This window comes from Stegostoma tigrinum, chromosome 15 (genome assembly GCF_030684315.1).
Source record: "Stegostoma tigrinum isolate sSteTig4 chromosome 15, sSteTig4.hap1, whole genome shotgun sequence".
In the NCBI taxonomy this organism is placed as follows: domain Eukaryota; kingdom Metazoa; phylum Chordata; class Chondrichthyes; order Orectolobiformes; family Stegostomatidae; genus Stegostoma; species Stegostoma tigrinum.
In genome coordinates, this window is record NC_081368.1 from 71,791,824 (window position 1) to 71,807,298 (window position 15,475).

Genomic DNA, 15,475 nt, shown 5'->3' on the forward strand with positions numbered 1-15,475 from the left:
GAAATGCTATTAAAAGTAAAGATGTGATGATTAAATTCTCTCTGGTTAGAGTTGATCATTGACAAGTACTTGTGAAGTGCAGATATTACTTGCCATTTGTTAGCAAAGCAGAAATGTTGTTCACCTGTGTTGCATTTGAGTATGGACTGCTTCAGTATTTGATGAGTCATGAATGGAGCTGAACATGGTGCAATCATCAGTGAACATCCCCAATTCTGACCTTTATGATGAAGGAATGATAATTGGTGACGCAGCTGAAGATGGTTTTGCCTAGGACTTGACCCTGAGGAACTCCTGCAGAGATGTCCTGGAGCTGTGATGACAGACCTCCAACAACCACAACCTTCTGCCTACATGCCATGTATGGTTCCAACTAGTGCATAGCGTCCCCTGACTTCTATTGACCTCCATTTTACCCCAGTCTCCCGTGCCATATTTAACCAAACGTAGCCTTGATGTCAAGTGCTGTCACTCTCACCTTACCTCTGGAATTCAGCTTTTTGTCCATGTTTGAACCAAGGCTGTAATGAGGTCAGGTGGTTCTTTTGGTCCGTAAACTGAAGATTTTTGAATAGATTATCACTAAATGTCACTTGCTAACCTCTTCCAGCACTTCACTAATACTTGAGAGTGGACCGATGGGGCAGTAATTGGCTGTGTTAGATTTGTCCCGTTTATTATGTACAAGACATACCTGGGCAATTTTCCATATTGTTGGGTAAATGTCAGTGCTGTGGCTATGCTGGAACAGCTTGGCTAGGGGAGCAGCCAGTTTTGGCACATAAATCTTCAGCACTATTGTTGGAATGTTGTCAGGACTCATAGCCTATGCAGTATCCAGTGCTTCCAACTGTTTCTTGACATCACATGGAGTGAAGACTGACATCTATAATGCTTGGGAGCCTTGTGGAGGAGGCCAAGATGCAACATTCACTCGGCATTTCTGGCTGAAGAGAGATTCAAATACATCACGTTATCTTTTGCACTGATGTGCTGTTCCCTTTCATCATTGAGGTTGCAGATATTTGTGGAGCCTCCTCCTCCACCAAGTTATTTAGCAGATTTCTGTCCATCATTTATGACAGGACATGGCTGAACTGCAGAGCTTAAATCTGATTCATTGACTGTGGGATAGCTTAGCTCTGTCAATCATTTGTAACTTCTGCTGTTTATTATATTATGTGTTGTAGCTCCACCAGTTTAGAATCATCCTATGTGCCCTGCTCCCTGCTCCCTGCTTTGGACACTCCCAATCCTTAACAAGCTTCCGTCCCTTCTGTTCTGTTTGTGCCATGAGATTTTCAGTTGTACTCCAAACTGGAGAGTGGGTTTACTTTGGTGAGAGCAAGGCTAATTGAACTGAACTTAATTCCCTCATATGCATCTCAAAGATGGCACCCACTCCACACCATTTGAGAAGTATGGAACTTGGACATTAGTAAGAAAATAATTGAGACGATTGCTTTCTTTGCAGCTCCTTGAGGGAAGCTACTTCAAGTGTCGCCAGAACCTGCCCTTGTATTGTTTTAGATAGAACATTTGTTAGTTGCCCAGGGGAAGATGGACAAAAGTTGCTCTCTGCATTGTTTACATTACCTGAAGTGTGATGGAAAATGCAATGTTCACACATGTACACTAGACTCTGACCACAGCGATACAGCAGGTATCCTCAGAGCCCATTCATAGAGTCTCACATCCTAACCCTCCCCCCCATCTTACCATCCTGGCCCCACTCCCACACTACTGACGCTAGTGAGTACAGCTGCAATGATAATTGGCCATTCCAGCACAGCATCATAAACTTTTTTCACTGTAATATAGTTTTGAGGACTGAAAACTGTTGCAATACCTTGATGAGTAATATGGGGAAATGGGAGAGAAGAGAAATAGAGCAGCGAGAATGGAGGAATCAGCCATTTCTGCATCATAGCTCGTAACATCAAATTTTCAGCTTGTGACCGCACTTCAGTTACCTGATGCCCATGCCTGCTGGGTTGGGTGATGCATGCCATAGTCTTCAATGAACTAGATTTCTTTAGACCATGTCTACAAAATAGTCAGTCTAAGAGAGTGGTATGAGGTTCCAGATGATGAGATTGTAATCTGGGTAGAGTTGATTCTTTCATTCAGGAAAATATTCATAGAAACAAACAAAAAGAAATGCGTTCAGTGCATATCCTGATGAACAACTGCGTCAGAAACCCTTCGAACACATGTTGCTGACCCTGTTGCACTCAACACTTCCTCCTGGTTTTAGCTGTTCAGTGCTTTCTGTTTTGAAGCTGTGGTTCGCTGTGAATAATGGCAGTCTTTATTCTGACAGGTCTCCTATGTTAAAGCCATTGACATTTGGATGGCTGTCTGCCTTCTGTATGTCTTTGCTGCACTACTCGAATATGCAGCAGTCAACTTTGTATCTCGACAGCACAAGGAATTCATGCGACTTCGGAAAAAGCAGAGGCGAAGAAAGATTGTAAGTCAGAGATGTGCAATCCGTGATGTTGGTGGGGGTGTTTGTTTTGGTGGTTCTAGACTTGTTTGGTCTTCACAGCCCTATGCAGTCATCTGTCTGGTCTATTTAAGATGTTAATTAACTTGCAGAATGTAAGTGTGTAATTGGCAGCTTAGTTGAGCTGTAAAGATACTGAGGCAAAGTCTCCTACAATCATAAAATGCCTGAGAGGTTAGTGGAGCAATGTAGTCCACTTACTCAAATCACTAAATGCACATAAATAGGAGCCAGAGTAGGCCATTTAAGTCCTTCAGTAAGATTCAATTAAATCAAGACTGATATACTTTAGTACCAGTATCCCCATGTCACGTGATGTTTTTGATCTGTGGAATTTTATCAATCTCAGTGTTAAATATATTCAGTGACTGAGCTTCCAGCTACAAGTGACTCAAGTTAATGAGACCTTCAAAACATCAAGTCATGCTGTTCATGGTTAAAGGAATAAAATTCAAAAACAGAGGTTTAAACCTTGGTTAGACTACACTTTTAATACTTAGATCAGTTCTGGTCTCCATATCACAAAAAAGATGTCGAGGGATTGGAGAAAGTTCAAGGAGGATTCACAGACATGATACCAAAATGGCCATATTACCATTATCAGGAAATATTGAACAAGCTGAGTTCTTTTTTAAAGAAACCAGAAGTCTAAGAGGTGACCTAACCAGTTTTGAAAAGTGACGTGAGTGTGTGTGTGTGTGTGTGTGTGTGTGTGTGTGGTATTGCAGTGGAGAAAATGGTTCCTGTTGTGGTGACAGTCCAAGTCAATGGCTGTAAGCATAAAACAGTCAACATCTAACTTGAATAAGAATTCCAGGAGATCCCTTTTCACCAGAGAGTGGCTAAAGTGTGCAGCTTTCCACTACATTGAGGAAATAGCTTTGATGCCTTTCAGGAATCACAGTGTGTTATGGTACAGAAGGAGGTCATTTGGCCCCTCATGTAAAACAAGAAAGGACGAGATGGATATGTCGGTCGGGTGTGATGGAATGGAAGCTCTTGTGGGGCATTTATACAAGCATAGACCAATCAGGAACAAGGTGCAGTGATGCAAATATTATGTTATTCTGCGCAAAATATACAGTAACATGGCAGGACTTCATTAGTTCCTATGCTTCCCACTCCAGTATAAGTCAACTTCACTTTGTAGTTTCTCTTCTAAAGTTTATTTTCTTTGACCTCTCACTTCTGTGTTTCAAAATCCTCTAATGTTCTCTACTTCTCTCACATTTCCTGATTGTTCCTTATTAGCACTCTTTAGCTTTATTTTTGCTGGGTGAAGAGCAAAAACTCTTCCAATCTTTCTGTGGCCTCTCGATCTCCTCTCGCCCCACAGCCCTCTGAGAAATTTGTGCTCTTCCCGTAACTAGTTATTCAGGCATTCCTGATATAACTGTATCTTCAGCCGTCTCAGTCCTAAGTTCTGGAACTCCCTCCTGAAATCACTTCATCCATCTATGTCACTCTCCCACTATAAGTAGCTCCTTAAAATCTACCTATGCAGCACCTCAGTTACGATTGTGTTATTTGGCTTGGTGTTAGACTTTGTTTGATTTAGGTTGTGAAGGACTGGTGCATGTTTAAGGTGTTCTCATTATAAGTAATTGTCATTAGTAGTGACATTTTAATTTTATAAGTGTGTGCTCCTGAACATATCCATAATCCATCTGTGCTGCCATGAGGATAGTATTCAGCCCATCTTGTTGATCCTTCTTTGGGTTCACCAGTCATGGTATAGAATACACCTTGCTGCACTGTTCAACAAACAGGACAATGTACTCACCACAATATCTGTCAGTGTTCCTTTGCGATTGTGTTGCACTGAATTTAGTTGAATTTAGAATATAAAAACATAAAAACCTGGAGCAGGAGTAAACAATTCAGCCCATTGAGCCTGTTCATCATTTAATAGGATCGCGGCTGATGTCATCTCAGCCTCAACTCCATTTTCTTGCACATTCCTTTAACCAATTACCAATTAAAAATCTATCTCCTCCTTAAATTTATTCAGTGTCCCAGCTTCCATTGTACTCTGGGATGATATTACAACTTAAACAATGAGGAGTTGAGACTCCAGCATTATAACTTTTTACTTACTGGGTGGAAAGACAGATAGACAATCTTCAAACAGTAAAAAATACTCACCCTGTTAGTTACTAGATTTATCTTTCAGCGGTGCAATTAATTAATAAGTAATGTACGAATGCTGCAATTTCGCAAAAATTACCATGAAATGAAACACGAGACGCCATCTTTTTTTGTTTGAAGTTAATACCAGAACAGTTCAAATCATCTGCAATTTGTCTTAATTGTCTATCTCGCTGCAAGTTTTTGGTTAATTTTCACATCATTACTAGCTTGCCTCTTTCAAGCATGATTATTTTTACAGCAGAATCCAACCCGTTAGGGGTGAAATTCTCCATAGTGCCAGGCCTCAAACTTCCTCTTGTGTGGTCTCTGACCAGCGGCCAATGGATTCAGCAGCAGTTCACAAACAAATACTTTACATAAGTAGGCCAAGCAGCATCAGAGGAGCAGGAAAGCTGACGTTTTGGGCCTAGATCCATCTTATTTCTGAGAAGGGTCTAGGCCCGAAACGTCAGCTTTCCTGCTCCCCTGATGCTGCTTGGCCTGCTGTGTTCATCTAGTTCTACACCTTGTTATCTCAGATTCTCCAGCATCTGCAGTTCCTACTATGTCTCATTCTACATAAGTTGGTGCTCCCATATTGCCTGGACTCAGCAAGTTTATTACATAAAAGAATCAACAAGATGCAGGCAAATGTCACTCTTTTAGTGTTTCAGGTTAAGAGGCAGGTCTCTTAGCTGTGTTCAATGATCTGTATGGCCTAATTTGCATTGTCCCATTTGGTTCTTTTCATGGCCACTTTCTCTGCTTTTGTTTCCACTGGGCTGCATTTACAGCAGGGACTGGTTCACCGAACCGAAAGTGGTGATTCGCTGGGGCCTGAGTATGGTCTGAGGAGCAGGGAGCCAACCTTTGGGACTCTGACTCAGTTCTGCAACCTAGGCTTCAGGGTAAACTCATGGTGTTGTGTCTGTGATATGCATCGGTGACTGCAAAACTATCTATTGTGTTTATGAAAAAGAAAGACAATGTAACCATGACTTTAGAGCAGGCCTCTTGGAGCATACTTTGCATGTTGTGCATGCTATGAAACTATGAAAGCATACTATCTCAGAAAACAGACCAACTCACTGTATTGAATAGGCTGGGAAGGATTTGAAAAGGACATTGTTAATTCTAAAACTGAAAACAAAACTTGCTGAAAATCACAGCAGGTCAGGCAGCATCCTTGAAGAGAGAGAAAGTTAACATTTCGATTCTTGATAACTCTTCATCAGAGCTTCTACATTATTAGTTCCATGTCCACAACTAATGCCAGATTTGCTGTAACACGGTCATAGTTCCTTAGCTTTGGTTAACAACCTTCAAAAGTGATTCATGCATCATGAATGTTTGGGGATGGTCTGAAAGAAAGCCAAAAACAGGACTATGTGAACTCACCAGAGATAAAGGACAAAGACAGGACACTATGACCAGCTTGAAAAGTGATGGGGAGGACAAAGTCAGGACTAATTCAACAGCCTAAAGTGAGAGGGAGAAGATAAAGTCAGGACTTAATGACCAGCATAGAGAGAGGGGAGGAGAGAACAAAATCAGAATGGAACAATCATGTTAGAGAGAGACAGAGAGAGGATAAAGTCAGGATGGAGTGAATGGAGAAAGGGAGAGACAGAGAGAGAGAGAGAGAGAAAGAGAAAAGGATAAATTCAGGGTGAAGAACCACTCCAGAGAGGGAGAGAGAAGATAGTACCAGGACTGTATCCATTCTAGAGAGAGACAGAGAATTAATGGTTTAGAGGGAGAAAGAGAGGACTAACCTACGACTGAATGTCCACTCTAGTGAAAGGGGTTATAACTGGTATTAAGTTCCTACTCTTTGTTTGGTACAGAACGATAATGAATGAATCCGAGTCAGTCTCCTGATGGATTTTTCTTGCTTTGTTTGCAAACAGCAGGTAGAGGACCAGCAGAGGGACAGCCGTTTCTACTTCCGTGGCTATGGCCTGGGGCATTGTGTGCCAATGAGGGACAATGTGGAGCTGGACGGGACCAGCCTGTTCAACTCTCCACCGCCCCCTACCAGAGACACAGAGTCCATCCGACAGAGATTTCTGGACAGAGCTAAACAGATTGATAGGATATCCCGTGCCGTCTTCCCACTCACATTTCTTGTATTTAATATTTTTTACTGGCTCACATATAGAATCATCCGTCATCGAGATATCCATGAGGTTTAGCTCAGTGCCAGCGAATTTATTGCTGAAGCAATCTGCTGCACAAATACGTATAGTCAGCCAGGCTGAAGAGAGACATGGAAACACACATGCATATGTGCACATGCAGTGACACACACACACAATATGAAAATACACACTTACACACATACAAACACATATGTGCATGTATATATACACACACACACACACACACACACACACGCACACACAGATCAAGTCTCAAGAATAGTCTGTCTTATTTCATTTTGGTCCATCATACTGAAACCAGCTACGCTGTGTCTAAACAAGTCAGATACAGTGATCACATTGTGGTTTCTGGCCTGCAGTGTACCTAGTTACAGTTATTACAATCTGTGAGTGATATTCCTGTTTAGAGTTTGGTTCCAGGACAAAAAGTGTCTATTCAACTCATCGAGTCCTTGTCAGCCCTCTGCACGAGCAATTTAAGTAGACCCATTCTCCTGTTTTTCCTGTACTCTTGCAAGTTCTTTCCCTTCTGGTGCTTACCCAAGGTTAAACTATCAAATCATCCTGGCAAGACATTGATACAACCTGTCCGGCCTTCTACACAACTGACCACAGTGTCCCAGGAAGCTAAAGTTCTCCCTTTTGCACCATTTCTCCAGCCATGCACATTCCTCTCTGCATCAACCTCCTAGTCTTAAGGTATGGCACCAGGGATAAACTGAAAATCATTCATAGAACATAGAACATAGAACAGTACAGCACAGAACAGGCCCTTCAGCCCACGATGTTGTGCCGACCATTGATCCTCATGTATGCACCCTCAAATTTCTGTGACCATATGCATGTCCAGCAGTCTCTTAAATGACCCCAATGACCTTGCTTCCACAACTGCTGCTGGCAACGCATTCCATGCTCTCACAACTCTCTGTGTAAAGAACCCGCCTCTGACATCCCCTCTATACTTTCCTCCAACCAGCTTAAAACTATGACCCCTCGTGCTAGCCATTTCTGCCCTGGGAAATAGTCTCTGGCTATCAACTCTGTCTATGCCTCTCATTATCTTGTATACCTCAGTTAGGTCCCCTCTCCTCCTCCTCTTCTTTTCATCTTTACATCTGTCTACTTCCTAGCTGGCAACAATCTCTCTGCAGACCCTCATGTATCTTTTGAGTGACATCACTGGTACTGAAGGACCTGATATCAAGAGCCTCATTTTCTCATCTCCGAGTGCTCTGCAGCCATTAACCATGGTTATCAGCGGAAGGGAGGCAACCCATCATCCTGGATCTACACCTCTGACCACATAAACACCTGCATGTTCCCTGACAAATAATGGAAGGTTGATGATGCAGAAAGAGAACGTTTGGCCAATCATGCTCATACCAACTCATTAAAATGAGCATGATTACTCATACTAATTTCCAGCTTTTTCTCCATATCTTTGCGCATTTTTTGATGCAAGTAACCATCCAATGCCCTCTTGAATGCCTCAATTGAACCAATCATCATTATATTTGTAGGCAGTGCATTTCATACCCAACTACTCGCTAAGTGAGAGATTTTTTTCCCTCATATCTCCCCAGTTTCATTTGCACATCTTTGCCCTCTCATTCTTGATGTGTTAACAGATTCTCCCTATCAACTTTATCCATCCATACAGGGTTTTGGAAACCTCAAATAAGATCTCCTCTCAGCCTTCTTCTCTTCAAGAAGAACAGTCCCGATTTCTTCAATCTATCCTCCTCACTGAAGTTTCTCATTCCTGGAAGCATTCTTGTTAATTGCTTTTGCACTCTGTCCAATGCATTTATATCTTTTTCTGTAATGTGGTGCCTATCACTGTACTCAAAATGCTGGCTGAGGTCCTACAAGTGTCTTGTACAACATGATCATTATTAATCATGAAATACACCTGATGATCTCTTCAATACTTTTCATATCCTCCCTGACTGGCAATCATCAATATCTTCTCTGTCTGGATACACTTAAGCTATGAGGAGACCACTTCCTGAAATGTGCAATCCATGCAATTTTACACACTCTTCTGCGTATACCAGTGCAGAGTATACAGGGGTTATAGATTGTGCAATCAGTACATGCCCGCAAAAACGTTTTTTAAAAATCTATGCATGGGATGTGGGCATCACTGTCAAACCACCCAGAGGACAGTTAAGAGTCAACCACATTGTTGTAGGTCTGGAGTCACACGTAGACCATATCACAACCACAGATTTCCTTCCCAAAAACAGCATTAGTGAACCAGATGGGATTTTAACAACAAAGAACAGTGGTTACATAGTCACTATTAATCTAGCTTTTTGTTGAATTTGAGTTTCAATAATGGGATTCAACCATATATCCCAGATCATTAACCTTGGGTTATATACTACTATACTATCTAGACAGTATCACAACGCCACACCACCTCTTCTTCCAACCACCTTGGAGAAGTGTTTACCTGTTGATCAAAATGCTCCCTGTTACAACTGAAGTGGGCCAGAATTTATCAGTATTAGTGTTTTTGAAAGTCAGCAAAAGATGACCTTTGACAAATATCTTTGGAAATATGACACCTGCTGTAGACCATTAACCACTTGTTTATCTCTGTCCCTGAACACAAGAAATCAAAATCAAATATCATGCCCTGGTGAATTGAGGTTAGGGAATTGGACTTGACCAAATAAAGATCATAAATGACTGTTAGTAGTGTCCCTAGCTGAACCTAAACAGGACATCTATGAGAAAGATGTTGCTAAATAGGTTGACACCTTCCATCACTTTACTGATGATTGAGTGTAGACTGATGGGACGGTAACTGCTATTTGGATTTGTCCTGCTTTTTGGGTATACGATATACCTAGGCAGTTTCTCACATTGTCAGGTATGTGTCAGTGTTGTAACTGTCCTGGAACAGCTTGGCTAGGGGATTGGCAACTTCTGGGGCACAAGTCTTCAGTACTATTGCCAGAAAGTCGTCAGGGCCTCTAGCCTTTGCAGTATTCAGTACCTTCAGTCATTTCTTGATAATATTTGGAGACAATCAAATTAGCTAAAGGCTAGCATCTATAATGCTAGGAACCTTAGAGATGGATCATCCACTGAGCATTTCTGGCTGAAGTTGCTGCTGACGCTTCAGTACTTTTGGAGAAAATGCTGGAACTTCCTTCCAGAAGCTTGTTGGTTTTATCTACTACAGTGTTTTCAGAAGGCAGTTCACCACCACCTTCTCCCAGGCAATTAGGCATGGACAAGAAATGATGCCTAGCCAGCAACATTGACATCCATAAAAATATACCTCCCATTCAGTCACAGTTGCAATGCCTCCATTGGCAAGTACATCCAATTATACTGTGACTTATTTACATAAGAGCCTTCTATTCTAAATGTGAACAGAAAAATTCTAAATGGAAAATGTGATCGGTAAGTCAACACTGGCAAAAGATTCTTAAGATGGAATCCTTAGGAATAAATAGAAAGATATGGAATATATCTCTACCTAATGTGCATATGTGAACTTTGACCCTGCTGCTTCTCTGTCAGGGAAATAAAACTAACTGTCACACAAGTGGTAACACCTCTGACAGGAAGAAAAGAAGATCTTTAACCCATAGGACCTGTTTTCCTATACGTGTTCTGCACTCTAACCTGTGTACTTACGTTAACTCCATTTTTCCAGATACGATCAGCCAGCAAGAAGCTAACAGTCTCAGTCTTAAAGAATATCAAATTGCTCCTTGAGCATTGAGATCCTTTGGTGACTGGTTCCAAACTGTATACAAAAAAGTTTTCTAATCTTCTCCCTGAATGACCCAGCTGAAATTTTAAAATTGTAGAACATGCTCTGTGTGGAAGCACACAAACCTCTTGTCCCAGTCTCACTTCTTTCCAGTACTGTGTTAGCAGAATAGTGAATTGGCTAGGTTTAATATTGAAAACTCTTTGTATACTGCTGCAGTTCCCTATCCCTCTGTCCTACTTCACGAGCCTTATGAGAAAATTAACCCTTTACTCTTTCTTCAGTGCTCTCTTCCAATTTTACTCTCTAGAATGAACTAATTCACTTGTACTCAGGTTTATTTTGAAAATGTTTTTGGCAGCATTTCACTAAGAAAAAAAATCTATTTAGAAATGAAATAGATGGGCCATCAGTAAGTGACTGGGGAAGCTTATGATGACACGTTTTATTGAAAGATACTGGCATCATAAACCAATAAGGTAAACTTTATAACTGATGACTTGATCTCACATTGAAATTAATGTCTGCAGCATCATCTTGACCATACAGGAGTCTGATTACAAATGCTGATATAGAACACAGAAAGGCTCTGTATTTATAGCAAGCATAGGTTAGATGCAGATTAAATCTCCCACTGGAGCTATAACTAGTGATTGGGAAATGCATCCTTCAGTTTTTGCCAAATCTTGTTTTTGGCAGAGGACACCATCTGTAATTAAATGCATTTGTATGTGAATGCAGTTGTGTGTATGCTTGCCCATATTTGTACATGCATGTCCATGTACATATGTGTGTATATGTACAAGTCCATGCATTTGAACATTTCCATAAGTGTGTAGGTATGCGTGGATGTGTCTAGACAAATGACTGTTCGTGTGAACTATCATGAAAGCAGTGGACAGGAAACACCACCATCTTGGAATGAAGTCGAAAGCCCAGTATTGCCAGAGGCCCACCCTCTATTTCCCCCAGTCGGACTGTAGTTTTATAAATGCACTGCTTGTTTAGCACATGCCATTAGATGCTCACTGAGTAACAGAATCTGATTCCTTCCCAGCATCGATTATTTGTGTCTGTAATATTTATACTGGCTTCAGCCTTTTTGTCCATGAATCTATTTCTGATTTTTTCTGTGCCATGTTTTCTTATATATTCAATTTTCAAATTAAACATCTCTGCCATAAATGTGCTTGTGCCTCTGATTAAAATGATTTAGCTCACAGACCAATTCCACGATATCCTGTCGCAGGAGGGTATTTAGTTTTAAAATGGATCATTTATTTTGATTATGTCGTTACTTTTTTTTCTCTGAATCAGGATGTTGCACATAACTCCAGGCCTTAGAGTTCATGGGGAGGGTTATTCCTAGGCTCTCATCTGTTCCATTCTGGTAAGTGGAGTTAGTTTCAGTTTCTCACAGTGACTGACAGAAACACATAAACTCTACCACCACTGTCCCAATTTCTAGGGCCTCACCACCTTGAGGTTTGTAACTGCCAGATTAGACCGAACATCCTGCCAGATTTGGCGTCAATCAAGTATCAGGGCATCGCTGACAGGAAGCTACAATAGTGATTGTGGCAGTCCCACTAGTGGGGCCGTGCTTGTTAATTGCTATTTGTTTAGTTGCCTAACTGAGTGATTTATATCATGAGTATAAATAAGAATAAAGGGGGACCTCTTGTGGTACAGTGGTAAAGTCTCTATTCCAGACCTGGGAGGCCCTGGTTCGTGTTCCACCTGCTCCAAATGCATATACTATCATCTCTAAACAGATCAATTTGAAAAATAGATTAATAAAGACTTCTTAAAAAAGGAATACTGGGTTGTTACTCAAGGACAGACAATTCAGGTTCAAGTCCCACCTGCCCAAGACATGTGTCAAACATGTTTGAGTAGGTTGATTAAAAACAAAGAGCTGGGTTTTCACACTGCCCATGGTGTCTTCATAAATAAAGAGCTGGATTCTTATTATACCTGCAGACATGACTGAATTGTCGAAACAATCAATGTGAAATGCCAGTTCAAGTGTTGTCAACTGCACTTTGAATTGATACTTGTTCAGTGGATTAAATGGATGATTTGACAGATGGTCCTTTTAAAAATAAAGCTGGATTCTTCCCCAGTGGAGGGTCAGCTTCTGGACAGGGAAAGGTGGAAACTAATGTTTGTGCAAAAGTATAAGTTTACACTCGAACCCTTGTAAATCTGTGAATCTTTTGCTGCCTGCTTTCATGCATAGATATCAGTATTTGAAACCGGGTTAACTCTGGATATTGTACGAGTATAACTTATATAGTTGTACATATAAAATATGTTTGACAAATTTCCTCATCCCTTTAGCTCATAGTAAGAGGAAAGAATATAGAACCTGCTTCCATAGCGTGGAAAAAAGCTATCCAGCCTCTTGAGCACTGGATTGTAGAGGTATGGGCTCCCTGACACTAAGCACCCTGAGTGGCTTACTGATTGTGCCCAATCCCCGAGACTGATATTGGACACAGTACCTTTCACCCACTGTGCCAGGACACCCTTTCTGAAATATGTTTCCCATGACTAGACTGAGGTCTACTCACCCTCAGACTTTGAAACATGGCTATTTGTTTGAAACACACAAAATGTGTCTGGCAGATAGCTGGCATTGACATTAGACTGACATAGCACAACAACAAACAGCAATGTATCCACCATTTGGCTGATAACAGAATCACAGAGAAATTTCATTCAGCCCACCATGCCTGCTCCAGTTCTATTATCGAATACAACTCTCCTGTATTTTCATTACATCTATGCACGCTGTTTCTAATCAAATAATCATCCAATCCAGTCTTGAATGCTTCAATTGAACCTGCATCTGTCACATTTCCAGGCAGTGTGTTCCATACATTTACAACTCACTGTGTGAAAAATATTTTCTCAATCGCCATTGTTCATCACTTTAAATCTATGTCCTTTCATTCCTTTTTTAAACAAGGTTCTCAACCCAGCCCACTCATCATTTTGAAAGTGTCTTTCAAATTTCCTCTCAGTCTTCTTCTATAGAAGATAGAATCCCTACAATATGGAAACAGTCCCTTTGGCCCAACAAGTCCACGCTAACTCTCACAGCATCCCACCCAGACCCATCCCTCATAACCCAACTAATCAACACATCCCTGAGCACTATGTGCAATTTAGCATGGCCAATTCACCTAGCCTGCACATCTTTGGACTGTGGGAGGAAACCAGAGCACCCACAGGAAACCCATGCAGACACAGGGAGAATGTGCAAACTCCACACACACACCCAAGGGTGGAATCGAACCAAGTTCCTGGTGCTGTGAAGCAGCAGTGCTAGCCACTAAACCACTGTACCACCTTCTATTTAAGGACAACCATCCCACATTCTTCAGTCTGTTCCCATAGCTGAAGTTTCTCACTCTTGTAAATCACTTCTCCACCCTCTCCAACAAATTCACATCTTTCCTTTAATGCAGTGCACACAATAGTACAAAATACTCCAGCTGAAGTCCAACAAGTGTCTTCTACATGTTCAACATCACTTCCTTGCTCTTGTACTCTAGACCCCTATTAACAAAGCCATGGATACGGCATTTTTTTTTACTGCTTTCTCCATCAGTCCACCTTCAATGGTCTGCTCGTACAGTCACAAACATCCCTCTGCTTCTGCTGCACCTTTAGAATGATACCCCCATTTGTATTGTCCTTCAACGTTCCTCTGATCAACCTCATGTTTGCCACAAAGTGTATCATATCACAGTTCTCTGCATTCAACCTGATCTGCCACCTATCTGCCCACTCCACCAACTTGTCAATATCCTTTTGGAGTTCCACATTGTTGTCCTCACAGTTTACAATGTGATACCATTCAGGTTTTGTGTCATCTGTAAATTTTCAAATTGCACCCTGCACACCAAGATACAGATCATTAATGCATATCAGGAAAAGAAAGGATCCCTATACCAACCTCTGGGGAACTTCACAATAGAACTTCCTACAACCTGAAAAATATCCATTGACTATAACTCTCTGTTTCCTGTCTCTCAGCCAATTTTGTATTCACATTACTACAGTTCCTTTTAATCCATGATCTAGAACTTCCCTCATGAATTTGTTGCATAGCACTCTATTGAATAGCGAGTTTTGAGAAGATTTGTAGCTCAGGTTGAGCTCAGGTCTACAGGAAAACAACACATACGGACCAAATACTGAACTACAGGAGCAACCATCCCAACACCCACAAACGAAGCTGCATTAGAACATTATTCCAATGAGCCACCACACACTGCAGCACAGAGGAACTACGCAGGGCAGAGGAAAATCACCTATACAGCATATTCAAAAAGAATGGGTACCCTATGAACACAGTCCGCCGATTCCTCAGCAATAAACCCAAACAAACAGACAAAACGGGCTCAGAAACCATAACCACTCTCCCCTACATCAAAGACATTTCCGAAATGACTGCCAGACTATTCGGACCTCTTCGCATCAGGGTAGCCCACAAAGCCACCAACACACTAAAACAGTAGCTAATGAACTTAAAAGACCCTATACAGACAACAAATAAAACGAACGTCATCCACAAAATACCTTGCAAGAACTGTGACAAACACTACATTGGACAAACGGGCAGAAAGCTAGCCACCAGGATACATGAACATCAACTAGCCACAAAACGACATGACCCACTAACACTCGTATCCTTACATACAGATGAGGAAGGACACCACTTTGATTGGGACAACACATCCATCCTAGGACAAGCCAAACAGAGACACGCATGAGAATTCCTGGAAGCATGGCATTCCAACCGGAACGCCATCAACAAACACATTGATTTGGAGCCAATCGACCATCCTCTGAGAAAAAGAACAGGAAATGACATCACCAACCCAAGGTAACCTAACCAGATAAACAGAAAGCGGGACATAACAC

General features: G+C 41.4%; 1 protein-coding gene across 4 annotated transcripts in view; it reads left to right on the plus strand.

Moving 5' to 3' along the window:
• Positions 1-11,711, plus strand: part of glra4a (glycine receptor, alpha 4a) — a 60,792-nt gene extending 49,081 nt beyond the window's left edge. For 2 of the 4 annotated variants that reach the window (XM_048544962.2, XM_048544966.2), the window contains 3 exons: positions 2,324-2,473; positions 5,434-5,547; positions 6,550-11,711. In XM_048544962.2, the coding sequence (XP_048400919.1) occupies positions 2,324-2,473; positions 5,434-5,547; positions 6,550-6,834 (549 nt within the window). In that variant the 3' untranslated portion in view covers positions 6,835-11,711. The remainder of the gene's footprint in view (positions 1-2,323; positions 2,474-5,433; positions 5,548-6,549) is intronic. The other 2 variants (XM_048544964.2, XM_048544965.2) reach the window with 2 other exon arrangements.
• Positions 11,712-15,475: the final 3,764 nt, after the last annotated feature.